The sequence below is a fragment of the Nipponia nippon genome, unplaced genomic scaffold (assembly GCF_047370975.1).
Source record: "Nipponia nippon isolate SJK-2023a ecotype South Korea unplaced genomic scaffold, ASM4737097v1 scaffold_4, whole genome shotgun sequence".
Taxonomy (NCBI): domain Eukaryota; kingdom Metazoa; phylum Chordata; class Aves; order Pelecaniformes; family Threskiornithidae; genus Nipponia; species Nipponia nippon.
Genome location: NW_028262358.1, coordinates 8,777,839 through 8,803,975, shown reverse-complemented (window position 1 = coordinate 8,803,975; position 26,137 = coordinate 8,777,839). Strand labels below are relative to the sequence as shown.

General features: G+C 36.7%; 1 protein-coding gene across 6 annotated transcripts in view; it reads left to right on the top strand.

The window, feature by feature from the left end:
• KIF16B (kinesin family member 16B) overlaps positions 1–26,137 on the top strand; it is a 141,871-nt gene that overhangs the window by 56,879 nt on the left and 58,855 nt on the right. For 4 of the 6 annotated variants that reach the window (XM_087776535.1, XM_087776538.1, XM_087776537.1 and 1 more), the window contains exons 13-20: positions 7,388–7,507; positions 8,076–8,127; positions 9,366–9,503; positions 14,784–14,866; positions 15,068–15,156; positions 22,167–22,199; positions 22,544–22,597; positions 24,214–25,569. In XM_087776535.1, the coding sequence (XP_087632661.1) occupies positions 7,388–7,507; positions 8,076–8,127; positions 9,366–9,503; positions 14,784–14,866; positions 15,068–15,156; positions 22,167–22,199; positions 22,544–22,597; positions 24,214–25,569 (1,925 nt within the window). The remainder of the gene's footprint in view (positions 1–7,387; positions 7,508–8,075; positions 8,128–9,365; positions 9,504–14,783; positions 14,867–15,067; positions 15,157–22,166; positions 22,200–22,543; positions 22,598–24,213; positions 25,570–26,137) is intronic. The other 2 variants (XM_087776536.1, XM_087776533.1) reach the window with 1 other exon arrangement.

Sequence of the window (26,137 nt, the reverse complement as noted above, 5' to 3'; positions counted from 1 at the left end):
AGGAGAGTAGATATGACTGCTGTCAGGAACTGTATCAAGGAATAAATGCCAGAGAAGGAAAATAATTATTTCAGCTGAATGTCAATAGTGATGCAAAATACACCAGTATGAACTGACTGTTAGTAAGTTCAGACCAAATATTTGAAAACAATTTACATTATATAATGGATGATAGCCTGAGTGTAATCTATAAAATGCTTTATTGTGGTATTTGGGAACTGCACTTGGTAACATAGGAGGTAACTTCCAGTTCTTTTCCCTCAGGTAGGAGAAACATTGCCAGCGTTTTAAACAGAGGTAAAATTCCTGAAGTTTTACTTAAATTACAGAACTAATCAAGTAAGTTTTCTTGTGTTTTGTAGGGCTTACTGGCAACTTCACTAAATTTTTAGTATGCTTGCCTCATAATGTTGTGAGTGCAACTTTAATAGTTGGCCGTGTCTTCTTTGTAAACACAAAAATTAGCATGCAATGCAGTGAAAATTCAGAGGAGTCGTCCATCTGTTTATGTAGCACTTTTCTTTCAGAAGAATTAAATCTAGAATTACTCAGATAATTTCTGTAAATAGAAACAGAAGTCCGTCTGTAGTGTATTCCTCTTAAATCTTGCTATTTTTAATCCATTAAAAACCCCTCCAAGGATGAGGACTGTACCACCCAAATGATGGGAATAAGCTTTGAGTGGAAAACAACAGTGAGAAACCTTGTATTTGGAAGGGAAAAGAAATAATGTAGAGATGGAACTGGGCCGTGGTCTACAGCTGTTTTGTACAAGGGCAGTGATCCTGTTGCATAGCTGAAGACTGGCTTTTGTCAGAGCTCTTGGGTAGACGCTTGACTTAGTAACTTTTTTTTTTTTTTGACTTAGTAACTTTTGACTTAGTTGGTGCTTTGCAAGCATTCGCTCAAACACCAAAGAACACGCGATAGAAATGCTTCGTGGCTTTTGCATCGGACTCGAGACTTTAGCAATTATACGAGTCAGGCGGAATTGCGTGCCAGTTGAAGTCCAAGACCAAAGTTAGAGAGGCGTTTTCATGAAGCACAGTTATTGTTTACCGACGCTGTATGGAATTTAATGTAGTTGCAAACAACATTTTTAAAGCTTCCATAATAAGGGAATTGCATGCTGGAGGATTGTCTGTCTTAGATAAGTAGGCAAAAAATTCCCCTGTTTAAAAAGAAAAAGAAGGGGGGGGGGGGAAACATGGTGATAAACAGTATTTTTTCATTTGCACTGAAAGCTTTCGTATTTCACAAGAGTGTTTGATTAATGTAAATAAGCGCATAAATATATGGAGGGTGATACAGGAATAATAAAAGCATCACATATCCCAGTGACATATCTGGAAAATTTTGTAACGCTAAAGATAAATTAGACATTCTGTGGAATGCACAGATGATGCATACAATAATATAATATTTTGTTTGTCTGAGTTCCTGATTATTAGATAATTTAGTTATGGTGTCAAAGCAATACATTAATATGGAAAATGGCGGAATAATTTAGCTCATGTACTTCAGTTGTTTGATGGAAGCTCTAGTAATTTATTCAGCTAAACTATTCCTGGGGTTTATTCTATAAAACCTCACTGATATAATTTAGCTTGTTTGGCTTTATAATGCGATGGCAACCTGCAGCTAAATGCAGAAAGGATTTCAAGGTTAACAAAGTTTAAGTGAAAAATTGTTTGTGCTGGTAAATTGGAGTGTAGTTTCTTTAGTTGTCTGATTGTGAGTGGATCTACACAGGTTTTTACTATGTAATGCAAATTAAACGTCATGAATTTTTTGTCTTAATAAGGCATGCAGTGTACCTTGTTATTAAAATATAAAGCTGTGAATGTAGATAACGCTGATAGCATTGCTATACTTTGTTTATGCCAAGAATTGGAAAGCTACACGTTATTCAAGGGGATATGGTCTGAATGAAAATGCATAGGGTTGTTGGGCTAGACCTTGTAGAAACTAAAAAGACAGACAATAAAAGTAACCCTCCAAAGATTTTTTTTTTTGTTTTTTTTCCTCTTGTTTTCTCAAAAATGTCAGGAATTATGGGAGGTTTCACAAATTGAAAAGTTGGGGAGGTGGCCAGGAAAGGAAGCATTTCTCTTCAGTCAGAAGTGCTGCTTCCATGTTTGCCCCTTCTCAGCACGGTCTCTTGGAAGGTAACCACCAAAAGCAGAAAATGCTGCACAGTGAATCATTGTATTTTTTATATATATATACATATATATATGTGTGTGTGTGTTTTTTTGTTATCGCAAATTTGAGTTTAAAGTAAGATTTTCCGTCCTCTGAAGACACGATAAAACTACTTCATTGTATCAAAAAAGCAGTAAATGTGAATGAGAAGTGTTTTCTTACGTTGATTTTTATGCATAGTAACTGAAGAACTCATTGCTGTAAGAATTTTTTAAAGTGAGAAATTAGCAGGAGTGAAAAGACTCAGAATTTGTATTGATAACGCAAATTTCTAAGGTGTATTTACTGATAATATACATTAAGACACTAGGAAATCTAGTTTTAAATCAAACTTGAAACATTCTTGTCCTTTGTGCTGTTGTTAAAGAAAAATTATACTGGCTTAGATTAAATACCCTGTAGGTGAAGTAGGGTTTATTCAACAGTACTCGATTTTGGAATATAAAAGAGGGCAAGCAGATAGCAATCCTTCCCCAGAAAACTTCCCATGCTTTCGGTGTCTGTCGTTCTTGAAGTTATGGAACCACAGGTGATGGATACCCTGTGCCTTTGTCCAGAAGTACCTTCTTTAACTTTCTCACCATTTCTCCAGTTCATTTCTTGCACCTGTGTAAATTATTGGTGTCCGCAGCGTCCTTCAGTTTAACAAGGGGTTGCTTTTTGGTTTTGAACTCCTGAATAATTTTCTTTTCTACTCCCTCATATAAGGAACAGCAAGTGAGTACTGCTTGTTTGGGAATTCTTCCTCTCAGGTTTTGTACGCATTCGTCATGGTCCTGCCCTGCAGTTATGCCTTGTTTTCTCTTTTTTGAAAGGGTTAACTCTGGAAACACAAGCAGTGTAGCCCTCTTAGAGCACACATACATGAACTGGCTTGGCCTGGCATAGGCATATCTTTTTTGGTTGTAATTCAGTAATACAACCCGCAGCTTTCTGGATTTGTCCAAAACCTCTGTGATGGAACTGTAATTTTAAGTCATCTGGGATGGAGAATATATAAATTTCTGACTTCAGTGAGTGAAGTCCTGGGTTTTTCACCCACCTTGGTTATGGAGTGACCAGCTGAGGCTGCTTCATCCATATTTGTTGCTGTTTGTATAGCCTCTTTAATGCCGTGTATCTGCTGGGTTTGGAAATCAACATTTTCAGGTGCCTTTGAATTCTGAGCAGCATGGAATATTTTTTTCTGTAGCAATGAAACATTTGTTTCCAGTGATTTAAAGGGAACGCGAAGTGTACTGAACACATAACTGGAGGAAAACCAATTAAGAATTAAGAACTTCCCTTATGTACAGTTTACATCTATATATTTTATAGAGAGCTTAATGTTAGTGCCGGGCCACTGAGTATCTTCAGACATTTTTGTGAACTCAGGATATAATAGCATATTTTCAATGAAATCAAATGCACCCAAAGTACCTGTTAGTGTAAGAATCCGCTCTAGTGGAGTCTGGTTAAATATTAATGCAAAGACTTTTGCTGTTGCACATTTTTATCCATAATTTCTTTAATTTGGTATTACGCGTTGTTGCATAATTTAAATATAGGCATCTGGACAATTTACTTAGCCAGCATAATGTTATGTTTTACTGAAAGTGTCTGCACAGTGTATTCTTAGGACTGTGTGCCAGCAGCTAACTGTTCAATATTTAAATAAAAGAATTGAGCTTTTGCATTGGAAAGCGTAACAGAAATTAAACTCCTCCAAGAGGTTCTGTTCATTAAAAGGGCAGTGTACTAATTACATGTACTCTTTCATATGTGCTGGGCATGTAGCAGCATATGTTTCACTCTACTGGTAGATTGGTCAAGGAATGTTAGAAATGTCTTTTGGGCTTATTTTCTTTTTAAATTTAATTCAATACGCTGTTTGTTAAGAAAGTAAACTTGTGTGATTCCATTTTTGTGTGTGCATTTAAAGAAATAGATTTAAAGAAATCCTACGTATCTTAGAGGTGTTGTTTGTCATAGGCAGTTGTATATGATGAAGATTGAACTCTACAGCTCAAATAAGTACTTTACACAAAGATTTTGTTCCTAAACTACCAGAACATACCTTAGCTGTGAGCTTGGAGATGCTTCCGTATCGGTTAATACAGCAAACTTAATACATCAGTGCAGAAGGGATGAGATTTCACAATAGCTCTTATATCTCTCACAGAAGTGTTAATGAATTTACTATATCAGGATATTTCTGACTGCTGAGTCAGAGCTGAATTCAAAGAGACCATTATTAAATATACAATATAATCCCCTTATTTTAACTTTGACTCAAGAAAGTATTTTCTTATGTACTGACTCAGAATTACTTTCTGAGTTTCTATTCTTCATATAAGCCCATTTGATTTAGAGGCTCCTAAAGAAGAAAACCTTTTTCTTTTTTTTTTCCTTTTTTCTTTTTTTTTTTTTTCCTTCTCACACAGTAGCCATTTATATTAACTGGAGTGCTCCTTTGCGGATAATACTTGGCTTGCTTTATTTTCCACAGTTTATGGATACATCTTAAATACTGAAGGAGTATGTGTACACTTTTCTGTTCAAGCATAATTCAAGCTAAGATGCATGCAGTACATTCAGCTTTCTTAAACTGTATCTTGAGGTTTTCATAGATTTTCTAAATTGGTGGTGTTTTAATAGGGACAGTGACCTTTCCTGCTCTTGTCATTTAAGTTCGGGATTCACTGCTTCTTAAAATTGTGTTGCACAAATGAAAGTGAATCAAATCATGGCTCAGACCTAATCATTTCTCTGCCTTATAATAGCTTACAGACCTTCAATTTATTTCAAAGGAGATCTGTCCTCCTTTAGAAACATCTTTCCTGTGCTGTCGAGGATGAAAGAGGGACAATTTGTCTACTTCTTTCTGGCCTTTTTCTTCTCTTTCTCTCGCTGTGGGAGAACAGAGTAATAAAGATCTATTGTTGATGAGGTTTCTGTGATTTTGGTTTGGGGCAAAAGGGCACAGTTTGGCATTTTGAGGCTTCCTTGCAGAAGCTTTTGAATCTGGAATTAAATTTTAAGCCAAACAATTAAAGTTTAGCAGTTACTGCAGATACCTGATGAAGATTCAGGATTTTTAGTAAATTGTATCTGAAGATAAAAGCTAATTTACAGCAAGTATTAAAGAAAAAAAAATTATAGTTAATTGCAACTACTATCCGTTGCATTTATTATAATGCTTCCATCAACAAGATGCATTCTGTGTGTGAATGGTAGTCATTTACAAAATAAGGGTTTAGAAAGCCAGTTAATTTGTGTTCTTTAATTTTAGATCTGAATAAATAAGCAACACATCTATTTTAAATCACAATTATACTTGCCTTATTTCTGAATATAGTAAAAATGTAAATATTAAAATAGATATTAAAAGTAAATATTAAAAGACTGGAAAACGAAGAATCTTTTTTTGTCTTTATTCTTAATTATTTGTGAGATATTTTTCTCACCCAGTGATAATTTCTTTGCCTCCTGGGATGTCTATTTTTTCCTCAGTCAGGGATGTTCTCAAATGCTTTGTTATCCTGGGGAAAAAATGTTCAGCTCTTAATATTTTATCAGTTCCATTGGGCCGAAGGTGCCAGCAGCTGTGTGAAAGTCTACCAGTCCTCAGTGTTTTAAGTCTTCAGCCTCATCGTGTGGGAACATTATAAATTATGTATAACAGTAGATGCCACTCAATAAATATTTAATATGTGATAGGTATTTTTGACTGAAATTACTTTTTCACTCGAACGATGATTTAAGCTGTATTTTTTGGTTTTATGAGGTGACACTTTTATAATATCAAGGAATAGCTGGGTGCATTTTGAATGTCAGAGAGCTGCAGGGTAACATGAATCGCAGCTTTTTTCCTGAATGCTGGAGAACTTTCTAATCCATCCGTGACCAGAGCGGGATTTCCCGGTCTTGTTTTGGAGTCTCTTTTGTATGTTGTGTCATCATCTCATCTTACCCAGGTGTATCTGTACTTAGAATTTTTTAAACAGTGTCAGTATTGATGATGTTTTTTACTGTGCAGGGAAACGAGATATTGCATCTGTTTTCTTCTTTCAGATTTGTCAAGTTGCTGTACTTGGGAAAATACATATAACTCTATCTGTTTTTTCTTACAAGTAGTGTAGTGTCTTGGTTGGCTCTGGAGAAGGCACACTGATGACTTGGAAAAGGAGGAGTCACGCTGCTGTCAGAAAACCTATTTTCTGTGTTTACTAGCACCAGGAGAAGAGTGTGCGTCTTGTAATACGCAGAAGTGCTACTTGCTGACGTTGTCTCTTCTTCCTGGGTTGTCAGTCTTCCTTGGCTCGTAAGGGCTTGGCTATTTTACAGCATTCATTTTGAGAGGTGGTGCGTGCACACATTCACAGTCTCTGTTGCCGTTATCTTCCAGGCCTAGAAGCCAGCAGGATTTTGTTTCAACTGGAAAAATAAACTTTATAAATACTAAAACTTCTTTCAAAGCTGTAATTAATTTCTTATTTATTGCATAGACTGTCCAATCAGTACTACGTCACATGATATTCTATCCAAGGTTGAAGCCTCCCACTTGTAGTCCTGGTGAATGATGCTTCATCCTACAAGTGGCTGTACACTGTTGCCCAAAGGAATTGTGAAGAACTGAAATTATATGCTGCAAATATTTCCTATATTTATTTACTGTTGTCAGTGCTTCCCTTACATTGGATGATGTTTTAACTGCTTAGGCTTGCTGAGTTTTCAGATGTCTGGGTTTTTTTTATTGTGCAAGGTTCAATTTATTTAAAGGATTGCCAAAGAGTTTTCAATTTTCTATTCATTAGCTGTACTGAATTCTGAGGTGTTTTAAATTCCCCTTACCATTATGCAAGGTGGTACGTAGCTTGCTTTTAGACAGCGTTGCTTTGTTATGCTCTTGATTGATCTTCCTTATCTGGTGTATTTCAGCTGTTTGTCTGGTTTCCTTCAAATAACACTTTCACAGATTTCCTGAACAGCAAGCTTGGAATGCTCAATGGAAATACAACAGTCGCATTGAAAATGTAAAAAAAAAAAAAACAAAAAACAAAAACAAAAAACAACATAAAAAAACCCACTTTTTTTTTTTGGTGATACTACAGAGAATAAGTTACATTAAATGTGGTTTAGAAAGAGAAGGAAGAACGGTATTTCTTGCATATCCTAATAAATAGACTTTTGTCCTTTACAGGAACAAACCTTGGCTCTGAGGAAAGAAGGGATAGGTGTTGTATTAGATTCTGAACTGCCTCATCTCATTGGCATTGATGATGATCTGCTCAGTACTGGTATCATCTTGTACCACTTGAAGGTGAATACATATCTGTGTTTCCATAGCCTTTACATGCCTTGTGATTTTTTTTTTCCAGTAGACAAATTGTAGTATTAATTTGCTATCTAAATATAGTGCTCATTACATTTCTCCAACATAGTAAGAAAATCTCATTACGTTTCTCCGCTATAGTAAGAAAAGCCTTTAAGAGGTTGTAACTGATTCAATTAAAATATCTGTTAATTTACTGTTTAGGCTTATCCTGAGGGTCAACTGGTTAACCAGAGATAGGTGTTTAATATTCCTACCTATGCATATTGATTTTTTCATTCATCTCATTGTAAGGCTTTGCTTGAAATCCAAATCTAGATTAATCGCCTCAAAACTACAAAGATGGCTCTACACAAAACAGTTGAAACTTGAATTTGCTAATAATTGCATAATAATGACTGTGAAAGCATCCTAAAAATGCTACCTGTTTTTTTATGTATGTTTTAATATATATTTTGTTCACATTACTCTGAGGAAGTGGAAGGATAACTTTTATCTTTGTGGGGGAGGAAGGGAGATTTCAGCTGAAAATAATGTGTGTTTCTCTCTTAATTAGGAGGGCCAAACATATGTTGGCAGAGAAGATGCTGTGACAGAACAGGATATTGGTATGGAATTTGGCATTTTTTTACATTCTTCAGTTGTTTTTCCTTCTTCTAACATCCCAATATGTGAACAAAACTTCATAGTTTTTTTCTCTTTTCCAGTTATTTGTCTGTATGTTCTTGCATATTTTAATTTTTAGAAAATTTGAGAGCTGAATTATGTGGGATTTGCTTCAGAGAGCATGACTTCTAGAACAGCTTGTGGGCTTAAAATTTATTCATATTCATATACTTGTTACTAATTTATTTCTTGCTTCTCTTGAAATAGCATCCTGTAAAAATATCATCCTTTTTAAAACAGCACCTGTCACAATCACTGCACAGTCATTCTCTTAATCTTTGCATAATGACAGTATTGTTATATTGTTATGCCTAAAGCAGTCTTTGGACTTTAGATTTGAGTTGAAGAAAATTCTGGAAGTTGGCAAAAAGTAGGTAGGCTTCCTGTACTGATTTTCTTATTCACTTCTTATCAAAGCAACTAACTGCCAGACATGGACTGTCCTGTCACATATGTTGCTTGAAGGAGGTTTTGTTAAATAACTGCATTCTTTAATTCTCAGGTGAGAGATTGAGAGTCAGATAACTTAGTTTGGTACATTTTTGTGGGTCAAAAGATGCCTGGATTAAAATTTCTATATAAATTTCATGAAACTAGTGAACTTGTGTTGCTTTGTGGTATTAAACAATACAGGTAGAGATAGTCATACAATAGTTGAAGAAGAGACAGAAAGTAGCACAACTGATTGATAAAAGGCCTGTACATAACAACGCAAGAACCTTATTTCAGCCATCCTTGTTAGTCTACAATCACAGATTATATCCTGTCTTTTCAGTCTTAGGCATGGTTGCTTTAAGGTCAAGCAGCTTTTATTATTTCCCAGAAACCAGTCAAAAAAACCCTTATCTCTATAAATATGTAAATTTTACTTTTCTGTTTGCTATCAGAAGGAAAGAAGCATTTACTAATCTGGTGCTAAAACATAGGAGGAAAGAACATTACACCAAAAAACCCAAGCAACCCAACACACTTCTCTTTCCACTACAATACAACAATAAACAGCATCAACATTTAAGGCATGCAGGATGTGATGAAGGAAGGAAAAAAACATTGTCTGGAATAAAGAGAGAAGATATTCTCAAATATGTAGTGCAATATGTCCTTAATAAATTAATATCAGCATGCTAATCTTACTAGTTGTTAAGAGACTAATTATGTTATTTTATTTCTTTGTATTTAGTTCTTCATGGCCTTGATTTGGAAAGTGAGCATTGCATCTTTGAAAATCTCAACGGCACTGTGAATCTAATACCACTGAATGGAGCACAGTGTTCTGTGAATGGTATTCAGATTACAGAGGCCACACACCTAAACCAAGGTATTATTACCCGGTGTAACGTCACTTTTGATACAGCATCTTCGTTTCTTTCTGGCGACAGCACTGAAAAAAATCTGTGTGTATATAAAGGGGTTATTGTTTAACTAATTTTAATTCCATTTCTTCTCATCTGCAGCCAAAAACGATCAGGAGAGCCATGGAGCTTTTGTTCTGTCAAAGAATTGCCATGTGATGAAAAGAAAGAGAATTCTTTACTAATTTAAGCCACTTCATAATCTTGAGTATGAATTGATAGTTACCATTTGATTTCGTTCAAAGTTTATACATAAAGTGAACTCCATGCCAGATTGCTTAGGTTGCTGTGATATTAAGGAACAGAATATTGGTCTCTATAGGATGACAATAACGTCAGAGACACCTTTCCCCCTTCCCGAGCTTCAGGCCAGTTCTACTTAACACTATTGCCAAATCCTCCTGTATGGCAGGACATTCAGCTGGAGATTCACTGCAGCTGTAGGGAAATGACAAAAAGGGGGAGGCTAAAACTTATAGAGGAAGTTTAGAGAATTATAATTTTAATATAAAAGCTTTAAAATCTGGAAACGAAAAAGCAGCCGGGACAGCTGGGAACAAAGGTATATTATGTTTGCCTGGAACGGACTGGCTAACAAGTAAGCTGGTGAGTGCTGCAGCAGAGATTTGGGATGTTTTATCTTCCAGGAGCACCCAGAATATCTTCCCATTTAGCAATGAGCTGAAGACTGTTTAGGAGTGAGGCTGTGACACAGCTCAGCTGCTGAAAAGCAATATCACTTTGCATTCCTGGAAAGAAGCTTTCAGAGTAAGCTTATTCTAACAAAGGAGGAATGCAGTGTTGAACAAGGAAGTCTTGCATCTTTTCTGAGCTCAAACAAGTGCTTCAAAAGTCTGCTCTCAGAAAGTAAAGAGTTTTGGTGTAGAGAGGGGATGGTGGTTTTCCGAAGTGTCTGTTTCTTCATGCAGAATGAGAGATGTACGCACTTGTTTCTGTTACAGATACTGGGGGAAAAAAAAGAAAGCCCAGCCTCCCTTGTCTTATATTTGAGTAAATCCCCTTGATAAATTAGCAATAGAAACATTGACATTAACGGCAAATAACTCTGTAAGCAATAAGAACTGCAGTTGCAATGACTCATCTTTACTTTATCCTGCTGCATTTCAAAGGCAGCAGAGGTTTGATGTGCCTCAGAAGAAAGCAGGAGTTTAGATGCTGTTTCCTTCTTCCAGGTGTATGTAACAACTTGATTTTTGTATTGTGAACAGTGGAAACGTGACTTTTCTTCATCCCAAATTTCTGTCTGTCTAAAGAAATCTGCAACTCAAAAGAGGAGGATAGGGTTGCTCTGAGTTACTAAATTGGGGTGGGGGGGAAGCTGCATAAGCTGACCTGTAGCCTGTGTAACCAGACTGAGTGTAAAACAAAGATGGCCGCTATGACATCAGGTGGGCAAAGTTGATGAAATAACTAGTTTAACAACTTGTGCACAATCCGTGTATCTTAGCTGTGTTAGCATTTAGTCTCATAGCATGAAGTGGCATCCTCCTTAAATATCTGCTTTAGGTAATGCTGATTAACTGCTAATATATTTAAATGTTTCCGTTCATCGTTAATAACTGTTCATTTGAAAATGTGTTTAGTTTTTAGACTGTCATGGAGCTAAAAAAAAAAAGGCCTATTAATTAATTATCACTTCCTTCTACAGATTACTTCCAGCATTTGTGAATTCTGGCTAATGTGGCCTCTTTGTGTAAATGTAACTTGCTACAATATTTTTTTATTCTTGAGAACGTATGGTAGAGTTTCTAAAGGTAATTGAATTAATGTTCACAATTAGAATTTGTCCTTTACCTTAAACTCCCAAAGAGTTGTGGTGAATGGAGTTAAATCCAGTTGGCGGCCGGTCGCAAGTGGTGTTCCCCAGTGCTCACTGGCACCAGTGTGCCAGTTCTGTTTAATATCTTTATCAATGATCTGGATGAGGGGATCAAGTGCACCCTCAGTAAGTTCACAGGCGACATCAAATTGAGCAGGAGTGTTGATCTGCTTGAGGGTAGGAAGGGTCTACAGAGGGACCTGGACAGGCTGGATCAATGGGCTGAGGCCAACTGTACGAGGTTCAACAAGGCTCAGTGCCAGGTTCTGCACTTGAGTCACAACAACCCCAAGCAATGCTACAGGCTTGGGGAGGAGCGGCTGGAGAGCTGCCTGGCAGAAAAGGACCTGGGGGTGTTGGTCAACAGCTGGCTGAACATGAGCCAGCAGTGTGCCCAGGTGGCCAAGAAGGCCAATAGCATCCTGGGTTATATCAGGAACAGCGTGGCCAGCAGGACCAGGGCAGTGATCGTCCACCTGTATTCGGCACTGGTGAGGCCACACCTCGAATCCTGTGTTCAGTTTTGGGCCCCTCACTACAAGAAGAACATCGAGGTGCTGGAGCATGCCCAAAGAAGGGCAAGGAAGTTGGTGAAGTCTAGAGCACGTGTCTTATGAGGAGCGGCTGAGGGAACTGGGGTTGTTTAGCCTGGAGAAGAGGAGGCTGAGGGGAGACGTTATTGTTCTCTACAACTACCTGAAAGGAGGCTGTAGCGAGGTGGGGGTCGGTCTCTTCTCCCTAGTAACAAGCAATAGGATGAGAGGAGATGGCCTCAAGTTGCACCAGGGGAGGTTTAGATTGGTTATGAGGAAAAACTTCTTCACTGAAAGGGTAGTCAGGCACTGGAACAGGCTGCCCAGGGAAGTGGTTGAGTCCCCATCCCTGGAGGTATTTAAAAGACGGGTAGCTGTGGCATTTAGGGACATGGTTTAGTGGTGGACTTGGCAGTGCTAGGTTAACAGTTGGACTCGATGATATTAAAGGTCTTTTTCCAATCTAAATGATTCTATGATTCTAAATTTATCCTCAACTTAAACCAAGTTTTCCAGTTTTTAGGCCAAAATGCCAACCCTTCTGTAGTTAACGTAATCTCCCACTGCTTGGGGTTTTTTTTTATTGTTTGTTAATAAAAAAATTACTTTTAAAAATAAAAAAAAGTGACTTTAGAAGTTGGGAAGATCTTAATTATTGATACATTTGTGTTCATAGTTGCAAAAGATTACTCTGTGTAGATCAGAGATGCTTGATGACATTCAACAGGTATTCATCTTATACATATATATATATATTTATATATGTGTGTGTGTATGTATTTTTTTTCCCTATGCTCTGTGGTCATTTATGTGTTGGAGTCAACCAGCTAAATTGTGAGATCAGAGCTTCACAAATGATAAAGACTTTTTTGCTTAGTTTTTGTTGTTGCTCTTAGTGCTATCAATGTATTTGACAAACCTTTTTTCTTTGCCATTTAACATTCAGGGAGAATAAGAATTGTTTCTTACAGTAAATAAATGGAAAGCAAACCCCATAGCAAATCCGGTTATGTTTCTATGATGACATTTATGCTGCACTTTGCATACTTGTATTCTGATGGAGAGCTGCATTGTACCACAGCGGACAATCGAACATGGCGCTTAGGAAGTATTTGCACAGTTTTGTCCAGACCTTTTTTTCCTAAAGAGGCTTTCATGTTGATGCTTATCTAAGTTCTGTCAAGTGGCAGTTAAGATAGTAGAGTTTTTTCTTAATAATAGAATAATACAAACATGATCATAGGATTCAGAGAAGTACTAAAAGAGAAACCTAGTTGTTCATATGATCCGTCATCTGGGTTTGACTTGTCATGTGCTTGCTGTTAAGCCTCTCTCTCCTATTTTCTTTTAAATTCATGAAGATAGGAACACATATCTATGTTCATTCTGAAATTTTAATTTAAGTTGCTTCCACCTAGTAAAGTGGTCAAAAATGTTTACAATTAATTATTTTTATCTTCATTTGAAAGTCACTGAAGGAATTTCATAGAAGTCCTCACTGTCACAAAATTCCCCTCCAGGCAGTCTGCAAAAGTAGAACAGATAAATGTTTGGGACAGCTGTGGGCATATGAAACAGTGGTGGACTAACAACAGTTTTAGCCCTTTCACTACAGCAGTCATGACCATCAGGGATCCCTTTTAATAGGCTGACATAAAAAGTATGCCCAGCGCACTTTTCGAAGGAAAGGTCATCGTTTAAATTAGAGGTGGTAGCAAAATGACTTTGCAATACAAACCTACGTATGGATTTATGAAAGCTAATTCTTTTTAAGATTAGACCCAGGTAAACTGTTCATATGGTCCAAAATTGAGGTGGTGTGTAGACAGCAAGAAGTGATGTCGTGACTGTTGTGCTTTTTGCCATTTATTTGCCAAGACTGGATGACCTTGTTTGGGTTGATATTCCTAATTAAGCTAATTTTAAGAGGAGCATTCTTTACCAAGGACAGCATTTCATTCTCAGATGGTAAGAATTCGTTTGTAGTGAACAGTCAGTGTGATTTTTTTCATACTGTGAGTGTAATGGAGTCCTTTTTGTTTTTAAAAATGCCTCATACCAACGAACAGATAAATACTTGATTCTGTGGTGGTTAACTTGGAAGAATTCCATGTCGTGACAGTAGTGAGACATCACTGACGATATACTTCTTAGCTGGAAAGTATTGATCTTGGTGCCATTCTCTTTAAAATATCGTAAGAATTGCCAAGAATGTCATTATTTGTGACCTGCACCTTAACTGATTAAACACAATAATGGATGTGCATTGAGCAGTATGAATTATTCAAGGTTCTTCCCTCAGAAAATAGCTATTGGGTATAAAAGTCTAATGATCCCATTTTGAGTGATGATAAACTTCAGTGTTGTTCCACATAGAGAAGAAAAATAAGTGAGAGTACAAATTATAGAGATCTGGAGCTTTCACGTAGGTGGATTTAAACCTGACTGCAGTCAGTAGTGGATGGACAAGTTTGTTCTTAGTCGCATTTGTGGGCGTTCCCATTGTATCTGGTACCTACTGGTGGCTTCCAGAGTAGCACTGTTGAAGACTGTATAGATCAAATTGGGGCAGCTGTTTCCACTGCTTTCTCTACCTATATTTATTCTTTAACTGAACTGCTTGAACATGATTGACTTTTGTGTGCGCGAACATGTGTGGGTGTTTTTTTTTAGTAGGAAGAGGAAGGAATAAACTGTATACATCATTTAACGTAGCTGTGACTGCATCGTTATACACTCAAATTGTCAAAATGCATTTTCATTTTGTTCTTGCTTAATCCAAGTCTTTGCTTACATCTTGTATGTCTGAAAAATTACTTGGCATTTTCAGGTGCAGTATGTTGTCAGTGAATGGTGTGTGTTTTTCTCATCAGGTGCTGTTATATTACTTGGAAGAACCAATATGTTTCGCTTTAACCACCCCAAAGAAGCTGCTAAGCTAAGGGAAAAAAGAAAGGTGAGATTAAATCAGTGTTTGGGGAAATTTAAACCTTTTTGCAATTTTCTTGTTAATATAGATATACCTTGATTGTTGTAGAATACTTTTTTTTTTACTTGCTTCACATAAATTAGTTAATATTTCATCAAGTGCAACAAAATAAGAGTTTGTAAGCACATCAGTGTTTGTCTAATACATGTATTTTATGGTCTGTTGTAGAGTGGACTGCTATCTTCCTTCAGCTTGTCTATGACAGATCTTTCAAAATCTTGTGAGAACCTGTCAGCGGTTATGCTTTATAATCCAGGGTGAGTATATTCTAAAATGCGATTATTAAAGTTGCAACTGTTCTTCTTCATTGTAGTGGTTTGAATGTTCCAAATGGCAGTAATAGAAAATATTTTGTTCTCAGGTTAATAGTATTTGCTTGTTAAATAATGAGCTTCTGAATGAAGCCAGAACTTTTCAGAAATGTTGTTTGAACTAGTCCATGCTAGGAAGTGGGGTGAAGGGACACTGAGGAACTTTCCATCCTGCTTAAAACTTGCTTTTACCTGGGATTTCTCTAGTTAAATGCAAAAAGAGTAACTGCACCAGCAAACACTGCTAGATCTAACACAAAGAAAGTTGTAGTACCTGGAGTCTGGGAGGCAACATTTGCATTATAACCAAGGCGGTCCAGCACAATAATGACATGGCAAATTTTACATTTATGCTTTCTTCAGAATTACAGGTTAACTATTTTTCCTGAGAAAAATGCATTGTAAACTGAAAATCAAGGGTTTTTTGGGTTCATATAATACCAATACAAGCATAAAAAGGCTGGGAAATGAATGTCTTGTGTTCTCACCTATATACCTCCTAGTAGGTGGCCAAGCTAGAATGTGGAAAACAGTTTTATTATACAGTTACAATGACATAGACTGCTTATTGTAGAGACTCTGTTTTTAATGTTTTTACCAGTGTTCTTAAAATGACTTGCAGAGAATTGATGGTGTTTTGTTCTAATTTTTTTTTTTCAATAGCTAGTGCCTGTGTTTTGAATTGAATGTGAGATGAGGCACTTTAACCACCTATGTGCTATTGAAAAATTGGCCGTAAATTGAATTACAGGCTTGGATAGTGCAGTTTTATTCCACGGTTTTACTGTGGGGTTGCTCTTTATCCATTAGAACTTCGGAAGATTGGACAAGTAATAATAACTTCAAGTTAAACAATGTCTTAAATACAGTGAATATGGGTAATAACACTGCTTCAAATGTGACTGTTACTCTTTTGCTACTGAGCTACCTACAGAGATCTCAAGATCGTGAGCTAGTTGCTCATAAATTGCATATTTTTTCAGAGACGAAAGAGAAGGTCAAAAAAGTCTATGTATATTTTTCTATTTCTTTAGCTTTTCAGATAGTTTGATCTAAGAACTTCTAGTGACAGTTGCTAGTATTATATTTTCTGTGGACTGGGAAAAGTTCCTGGCTGTTCTTTGTTACCTCTGGTTATTGATCAGCTACCATGGGCTTTTCCCCGACTAATAATGTTACTCTGTTACAATACTGTTATGAATAATTGCATTATACTGCACAGTACTGACCTTGACTTTGCAGTCAGCGTAGAGTAGGACAGATTGTTTCGGCTTTGCCTCACTTTTAGTCTTTCAGATTTGCAGCAAAATATAATGGCATGGGCAAGGCCCAGTTGAAGGTAGGCTTAAGAATAACTCCCTGCCCAAGGAGTTCATACTGCCTTCAGCTAATGCTAAATTGTGTCTTACAGAGAGGATTTTTCCTGTGACCCTTATTTAAAAAAAAGAAAAGAAAAAAAAAAAAGTCTTGAGTGTTACTTGATTGTCTGTGTGGTGGAGCAGATTGCAGCAAATTCTTTTTTGTCTAATATATTTTGTGGAATATAGCTTCTTTTTTCCCTTCTAAGTTCTTCAAACATCTTGCCTTTCTTTTCTGGAAATCAAACAGTATAATTAAGTTATCAATGTATGCAGCAATTTTTGGAAACACTACAATTTTTCCTATCTAATTCTTGTAACTTTTATTTTCATTTCTTGGGTGTGATTACAAGAGTGCTGTTGAAATCGAGGATGATATTAGGTGAAATACTCTTCATATTCCCAAACACTTTCATGCCTATGTTTTATTAGACTATAAACTATGACCAGAGGGTTAATTATTGATATTTTCCTGCTAGTCTGCATTCAATTAATCTTTGTGAACTGGCTTGCAGGAGTAGATGTTTTGTCCTGCTTAATTTGTAAACACAAGAAAGGATTATGCTTAAGGCTCGCAGGCTGCAGGAGGAATGCAGGTCTGTATGACTGTCGCTCGTTTGTGAGCAATAAAACCTATCTGAGGTTGTTCCGTAGTCACTGTTATGTACATATGTTTTTCTAAGCGAGGAAGCTCATGGTTGCATATTCATAATTTAAACTCTTACCCCGATCTTTAGATGCTTTACCTATGTTTAAAACAATAGATGCCATACCTAATAATACACATTGCCTATGCAGTGCAGAGGTGGGTGTTGTCCTAATAGATCAGTGATTAAAAAACAAACAAACAAACAAAAAAAACCAACAAAAAAACCCCAAACAACCAAAACCCCCAAAGAAAACAAAACAAAAAAACAAACAAAAAAACCTCAAATATGACTTTTTACTGCTTTTATGACTGCTGCAAAGAGAAGCAAATTGGTAGAAGAAAGCATCTTCCATAATTGATGCATCTTTATGGACAGCAGTTTGGCAACAGCAGCTTTTCAGCTTAGGTTGGGGTTCCATGACAATTTTAAATTTATTTCTGCTGATGCTAACACTGTTTTCTTTCCATCTCCTCCTTTGTGACAGCACTGGTTTTTTTCTGATCATGTGGTGGGCTTGTCCCAAAGAGGTAATTCTGCAGAAAGTGTTACTTTAAGGGGAACAGGTGGCTGGGGTAAATGCAAGTTAAAGAAAAGAATAAGTTTTCAATAAAGCAGACCCCAGGCATTTGGGCTTTAGTAATGATTCAAAGCCAATGGCATGGTATTTGTAAAGAGTTAGCCGGCTCGCAGAATGCTTGAGCTCTGTACTTCCAGCTAGGAGTGCTGCTTAACAAGTGCAATGCTGCAGTGGTTATTCTGCGTGGTGACTGTGTTAAGCCTGGGTAAAACATTCAATACATCTCCTCTCTGGGTATCAAAGGCAGGGTAATTGTACCCAAGGCGTTAGGTGGGGGCGAGCATCTTGCTTCCTGGAAAAGTGCAGCTGGAAAAGAATATCCTATGCTAAATTTGGGTTGGATTTTTTTTTTTTTTTCATCAGGAACAACGTAGGATGTGGTCCTTTGGTATGACCCTTTATTACAATAGATTGCAGTATCAGTTTCTCATAACATAACAGTGTACTGCCCACCAGCAATGTAGATCTAGATTCAATAGCTGGCCCTCTGGGGTTTTTTTGTGCAACTTCTGTAGCTGACTAGCATTCTGCCTATTGTTAATTTAGCACTTTCAAGACCACCTTTTCTTCCAGTTTCAGTATCGGTAACCTAAAGGCTGGCAGCTAAATTTGCAGTTTCTGTAGGTCGTAATAAACAGCTTTTAAGATAGAGCATCTTTAGCAATCAATGGCAGAAGAGCCTGTGCGGTATTACCTTCAGTTGTGAAAGCAAATAAATGATGGATCTTGCTTACTGTATCTGTATCTTTCCCATGTGAAAATCAGTGTTATCTTTAGTTGTGTTTTCAGATGGGTGGTCTTTGTGTGTGTCTTTTGGGGTGTGTGTGGGGGGGGGTTTGTGTGTGTGGTTTTTTGTTTGGCTGTTGATTTCCCATATGTGGAGATAGTTGCATAAAATTTTGGCTTAACATGCAAAATTCTTTGTTCTGCTTGTTCCCCGTCTTTGTCTTTAATCTGGTGTCATGCAACACTGCTTCAGATAATAAGCTTTGGATAAAACAGAATTTTGCACATAGATTTATGCTGAAGATTTCATTTGTGGACCTTCTGTAAGCTACATTATACTGTAATTCTAAAACCACTCATGAGAAACCTTGGTCTTGTCATGGACTTAGCATAGGGGTTTTTGTTTTGTTTTTTTTTAAAATTCATCTCATAAATTGGGCTACTGAGCAGCATTGTAACATCTTTGTAGTCCTGCCATTACTCAGTCTTTCCTAGTAGATGTAGTACCAGATTGCACTTTTGTGCTGTGTAAAATAAGCTATTGTAGTACTGTGCTAGTAGAACTGACTTCCTTTCTCTGCAGCTTATCTACACTGCTCTTATCACTAGATATGCCACATTTTCCAGGAAAATGGTGGCTATCTAATTCAACACTGATCAGATTAAGTTCCTTTGTGGTACATCTACAAAAGAATAAAGAATGGATTCTAGTCGTTAATATCTGTATGTATGTTTCTTTTTAATTTCAAGCTAATATTTTTTTTTTCTATTCATAGTAGTGCTCACATTAATAAAGGGAGTAGATGTTATGTGAAAAAGATTTTTATTACAGATAGACTAAACCGGAAAACATCAGTCTTGCATCTGTGCTTTGTAAGACTGGCAGTGATTTGTTATAGTCAGTGATTTTTTTTTTTGTTGATGGTGAGATTTTTTTTTGCTAGCTTCTTAAAGAAACATGATTTCTGCAATCATTGACAGCCTGTCCTGCCTCCCCAGATTCTCTCCTGTCCTGAAATAACTTTGAACTCACAACCAGTTTGAAGCAAATAACTTGCTGAGGTAATGGTCTCAAAAGTGGTGAATTCCTAAATATATTGAGAAAATAGGCAGCCAGCTAAGGAAGACAGGCATCATTATTATCCCTGCAGCATGAGTGCCTTTGATGGAGAACAGAGGCACTGTGAATAACCCTGTGGTAGGAGGGCCTTCAGTGGAGCTCAGACCTTCTTAGGCACCACCGACTCTACGTAGTAGCAAAACACCAGGCTGTGTTAGCCCTCCTCTTCATAGGAGTATTTACTTGTCTAAAATGCATTAAACGTGCATTTTTAAAATAGCTAGGTGTAGCGTTTGGAAGCTGTTGGTTGGGGTGCTGCTGATGATCTGTATGAGGCTTTGGGACATAGCCATTTTCACTGAAGAAAGAACCACTTCTGCATAGTTCATTCCTCCTTCTTGAACAACCTGTTGAGCACCACTGGCTTCATTTCAGTGTAAGGTAAAACTGATTGTCGTGACGCTAGTGTTGAAGGTATTAGACATTTCCTCAAAGAGAAGGTGACAGAGTTTTCACCGCAGACCTGTTTTTATATCAGGCTGATTGCTGTGATGGCTCATTTTCCTTGTATCAGATCTCAGTCAGAAGCTAGTTACCATTTTTATGCATATATAAAATATGTCACCAACTTGTGTTTTATAGGACAGTCAAAATATCAAAAGATTTTTGCTCTGGATTTTGCACATTATGTTAGCTGATCCGAAACATTTTACTTCATTATGGCTTAACCAAGCATGGGAATACTTGTAAATCATCTTTGCCAGCTGCCTAAGCAAAGATGGTCTACATCTGACAGCGCCCAACGGACACCTGCGTTTCCACAGACCAGAGCTATATTCCCCAGGGTCTATATTATTTTGAAAGGAAGTAATGGTGCATATCATAGAATCATAGAATGGTTTGGGTTTGAAGGGGCCTTAAAGATCATCTGGTTCCAACCCCCCTGCCATGGGCAGGGGACACCTTCCACTAGCCCAGGTTGCTCAGAGCCCCATCCAGCCTGGCCTTGAACACTTCCAGGGATGGGGCATCCACCACTTCTCTGGGCAACCTGTTCCAGTGCCTCACCACCCTCAGAGTGAAGAAGTGGCATTAGGTAAGAAGTGATAACTAACAGCTATGAATTCCAGAGGTAGACCATAGCCAAAGCGAGGGCTTTTGAGGTATAGCTTAAAAAAAACCAAAGGGGGTGGGGGGGGAAGTACAGGGTAACCATTAATTTAAGCTTTTGCTTTCTGAAGGTCCCTTAAGATTGCTTTTTGTTCTCTTCGCATAACTTCATGAATTTTGCATTGCTGCTACAGAAATTATGATAAAATTAAAAATACTAAATTGCTGTCATCTCTCCTTGTGCTGTAATGTTGAGATAATGTTGTAATGTTGTGCCCAGAAGTGCTCATCCTAGATAGTCTTAATGCAAATGTGAAGGGGCTTTTGGTGAGACATTTACATGAAGGATCCAGATGTCTGGAGTTGTATATAAAAATCTACGTTTGCTAATCTCTTAGGCATTGTAGAAGGTATTTTTTAAAATGAATTTGTGAGAAATAGGGAAAGATGGAATTTGTTAAACTAGTCTTTCCCCAGTATTGCAGCGGTTAGAGAGGTGCTTCTTGAGCATGTAGGAATCAAAGTTCATTTTATTTGCTTTATAAGCATTAGATTATTGGTGTATTTGCATGTTTCCAAGGGCAATTCCTTTTTGTTGTAGGCATTTGTATGTTTTTTAGAAAGAAATACTAAAAATACCTTATTTTTAAAAACCCTGTCTGCATAATTGTGGTCATGACATCTTAAACTGCAGTTTGTCAAAAACTTGAAGTTAATTTGTGGTGCAGCCTTGCATTTTTTCAGTGTTTATGGACTGTCTCACTAACGTGCAAACTCCTTAAGCTGTAGCAGGCCAAAATAACTGGATATTTGTGTATTTGGTTGAATATTTCAATCCATATATAGGTTCTCTATGCTTTCTTAATATTTGTTTTGAAAAAATTCCTTAAAAAACCATAAATCTTTGAAAGGCAATTAAAAGAAGAGAAAGACTTCTGTACAACTGTAATAAGAACTGATATTAAAAATGGCATGAAATACTTTCCCATAATTTTTCAGAACCATATCGAACTAAATACATTAAAATATCAAAATATTTTGGATAAATGGGTTTGAATTGTGTTCTGTGCTTGGATGTTGCACTTTGCAGGAATTTGATTCAACCCCACTGATTACATCATAGTAATGTTTGAGTCTTTTTTCTTTTTCTTGGGAGGAAAAGGAAGAACTACAAGCATGCTGTAGCATAGTTTTGTAGCTCTTTACCTTCTCAGAAGTGGCTAAGTTAATAAACCATAGGAAGAGGAGCATCGATTTAACCATCATTGACATTTGAAAAATGTGTTTATAAAGAATTATTTAAATTTTATTTTTGAGTTGTAACATGACAAATGTTCTATGAATCTAACCAATTTAACCTCTAATAAAACAAACTGTTGTTGACTTTAAAATATTCTGTACCGCTAATATGTTTTTTTTTTCTATCAATTCCTTTCTTAATTGATCGCTCTGTTTACTCCTGCCTCCCATGGCAGTCTTTTCCCTGTAAAAGGACCGATCTGTCTAAGGTAGAGAAATTCAATTTCTATATATTGATTGCCATGTCCGCATGTAGTTAACTTGCAGAGGCTATGCTAATCATTTATCTGTCTTGTTTAACTTTACTTTTTAAATAGTTTTTTTTTCCCCCCCAGAAATTCATTTACTTTTCTGTTTGTACTCGTGTCAGACAGCATGATATCTAATTTGTAACCCTAATGAAGGAAATATTTTCTGTTACTGTAGAAAGTAGTTTTATAAAACTCTTGATTTGTACCATTGTTATAATCTTCACTGAATTGCATCATATCTTCCTATTTTTTGTGATACTCATGAAATAACTTTTTCATTGTGTTCTTTTTTTTTAAATCAGGCTAGAATTTGAGAGACAACAACGAGAGGAGCTTGAAAAATTAGAAAGTAAAAGGTAATATTCTCTGTGGTCTTTACGCGTGTGTGTGTGTGTGTGTGTATGTACACATGTTGCAGACATTTAAATCATTACTTTGGAATCACGGTGTTACTCATCAAGCAGAGGATCCTGATATAAATAAATTTGTTTTTTGTGTCTTCTATGAAGATTTTGGTTATTTTCTTGAACTGTTCTTTCTTATTGATTAGTAACAGATAGACAAGCTGAATTGTAGCTAACTGTGATCTTTAGTAAAAAAAAAAAAAAAACCACAAAGGTATGAGGAGGGTAGATTATACAAATGTAATATATTACTCTCGCTTAATTTTCATACTTAGTACTTAATTTTCGTGGTATTATTTTGAAAGATGGAAGATTACATTCTTTATTCAGATCTTTTTTTTATGGTTTAGTTGCCTTTGGATTGAATCTTGAATGTAAAAACTCACATGTTAAACTGCTTCTCTTAAATAAAGCTGTCTTGCTGGTATGGGCATACCAATCATACTCATCAGAACATTATTTCGAAATCAGTTTGGTGTACAAACGAATGTGGTGTTGTCAGCTGGCAACCTGAGCTGACTGTTCTGGCTCATCATACCTGCTAAGATTTTAGAAGTGATAGCTCTCACCTTGTTGCAGATCACAGCATTGATTAGATTCATAAGCTAAAAGACACTTTCTGCCATCTCAGCTTTAGACTGCGTGCTCCATTTTGAAAGAGCTGTATATATAGTTGGACTAAGTTAAGTGAACTCAGAAAACCCCTGAAACTCTGAAGCATTAGAAGATGCTATTCAGAAAACGATGCAACAGAATCACTAATATTTATCCTCTTTGTTATGTTGATAGGATTTGAATTCATATTGCACTGAAGTTTCTTCGTTTATGCTTTAATTTATCTGACTTTAACTTCTCACAAAGTAACCAAATGACTTGCAGGTTGTCTCTACATCTATTCAGGTGATTGTATTACGGGGATAACGGTGACCTTCAAGTCTCAGTCTGTCCTCATTTGGAATGCCCTAGAACCTTTAAACGAGAGATTGTACAGGACATAATAATTTGTCTTCAAGTAATTTCTCTCTCAAATATGTCTGTTCCTAATGTTATAATCCTGTTTATCAATAATTCAGTTGGGCTCACCTAAAGAGAAGACATTGTTTTAAATCATCTGTTGGCTTAAATTTGGGGAGGTAAATTTCTAATCAAGTCCTTTTATGCAAGTTTGTGTACATGAGAATGTATGTACATACAAAAATATATGTATTTACTCTTCACTGTGTGCATGAATGTGTTCTATCAATATTTTTATTGGATTTGACAGAACTAATGCAGTCTAATTTTCTACTAACATGAGTACTATATACCATGTCTTCCTCTAAGTTCATATGTCCATAACTTTTTATGTTGAAATACACGATATGAATCTCTTTACCATTTGTCTCGTGCGTTGAGTCACTTCCAAGCAATGTAAGTTCTTAACCTGTGGCAAAACAGAACTATTAAAAAAGAGAAACCGTTACATATACTGCAAAATCCTTGTCCAAGCCTTTTTAACTTCTAAGGGATATGTTGTCTTTAGAAAAAAAGAAAAGTTTGAAATGTTGTATGTAAATGTTTTACTGTAGGAAACAAATAGAAGAAATGGAAGAAAAACAAAGGTCTGACAAAGCAGAACTTGTAAGAATGCAGCAAGAAGTAGAGTCACAGCGTAAAGAGACAGAAATAGTACAGCTGCAAATTCGAAAACAGGAAGAGAGTCTGAAACGGAGAAGTGTTCACATTGAGAGCAGGTTAAAGGATTTGCTGGCTGAAAAAGAAAAATTTGAAGAAGAGAGATTACGGGAACAACAGGAGATAGAGCTTCAAAAGAAAAAGCAGCAGGAAGAAATTTTTGCCCGAGTCAAAGAGGAATTGCAGCGGCTACAAGAACTTAATCATAATGAAAAAGCGGAGAAAATGCAGATTTTCCGTGAACTAGAAAAACTTAAAAAGGAAAAAGATGAACAGTATATTAAACTGGAATCAGAAAAAAAGAGACTTGAAGAACAAGAAAGGGAGCAGGTGATGCTGGTGGCTCATCTAGAAGAACAGCTTCGAGAGAAGCAGGTCATGATAGAGCTCCTGAAGAGAGGGGATGTACAAAGGGTTGAAGAAGACAAAAGAGATCTTGAAGATATTAGAGAATCTCTTTTGAAAGTCAAGGAAGCCCGATCTGAAGGTGATGAAAACTGCGAAGAGTTAGAAAAAGCACAGCATGATTTCATAGAGTTTAAAAGGAAACAACTGGAACAGTTGACTATTTTGGAAAAAGATTTAGTTCAACAAATGGATCACCTAGAAAAGGAAATAGCAGATGAAAGAGCAGCTCTGGAACAGTTAAAATTTGCACATGAAGAACATTTAAATCTCAAGAGAGATGATGAAAACTTTGTGGATGCTGTACTCAAGGCTGAAGAATTTGACAAGATAAAGACAGCGGAGTACAGGCTCCAATCTAAAGTACGCCAGCTTGAGTACCTGAGGAGTAATCATTTGCCAGCTCTGCTGGAAGAAAAACAAAGAGCTTCTGAAGTCCTGGATAGGGGCTTGTTAGGGTTAGATAATACTCTCTATCAAATAGAGAAAGAAATAGAAGAAAAAGAAGAGCAGCTTGCCCAGTATAGAGCTAGCACAAATCAGCTGCAGCAGCTTCAAGAAACCTTTGAATTCACAGCCAATGTAGCTCGTCAGGAAGAAAAGGTTCGGAAAAAGGAAAAAGAAATCCTCGAATCAAGGGAAAAACAGCAGAGAGAGGCGCTGGAGCAAGCTGTTGCTAAGTTAGAAAGGAGGCACTCTGCTTTGCAACGTCGTTCGACGATAGACTTTGAAATTGAAGAGCAGAAACAGAAGCTTGCCACCTTGAACAACAGCTGCAGCGAACAGGCAGGTCTGCAGGCTAGTCTAGAAGCTGAGCAGAAAGCCCTTGAACAAGACCGAGAACGGTAAGTGTAGTGGTAGCTTCCATTTATTAGAAGCTATTCACAAAAAGCTAATCGTTTTATACCTTAGATGTCGAGAGAGAGACTTGTTTGTGTCCCATTATTTGAGTTTCTTGATGAGTTTCACGTAGTTTACCCAGAATTGAAACTCTGTATTGCTTTTTAAAGGATTCTTGCTCACTCATTAGTTTCTGTTGTGTTCGGATACTTATCCCCATCCTCAGCAGTATAGTATTTGCATTAGCCATCACAGTACTTAAATAAATTGTTTTACCTATTTAGAAAGCTCAGCCAACCTTACGTTCTGCCGTTACAAAAACATGTACCATCTAACAACTTTTTTCTCAAAATATTAATATATAACATTTTGTTTCTTTATTAGTAACAAGCTAGATGTTTGATCAAGATTTGGAGACTGATAGTTACAGTAGACTGCCAACTGTCTGTCTCAACTGATGATGTACTGAACACTTCTGGTATTCAAAGTAAACAGGTGTAATATATTTAATTTTTTGTTACTGGTTTCAGGGCTAAATAAAATAGACTAGCCATATATCCATGTAAAATTTGA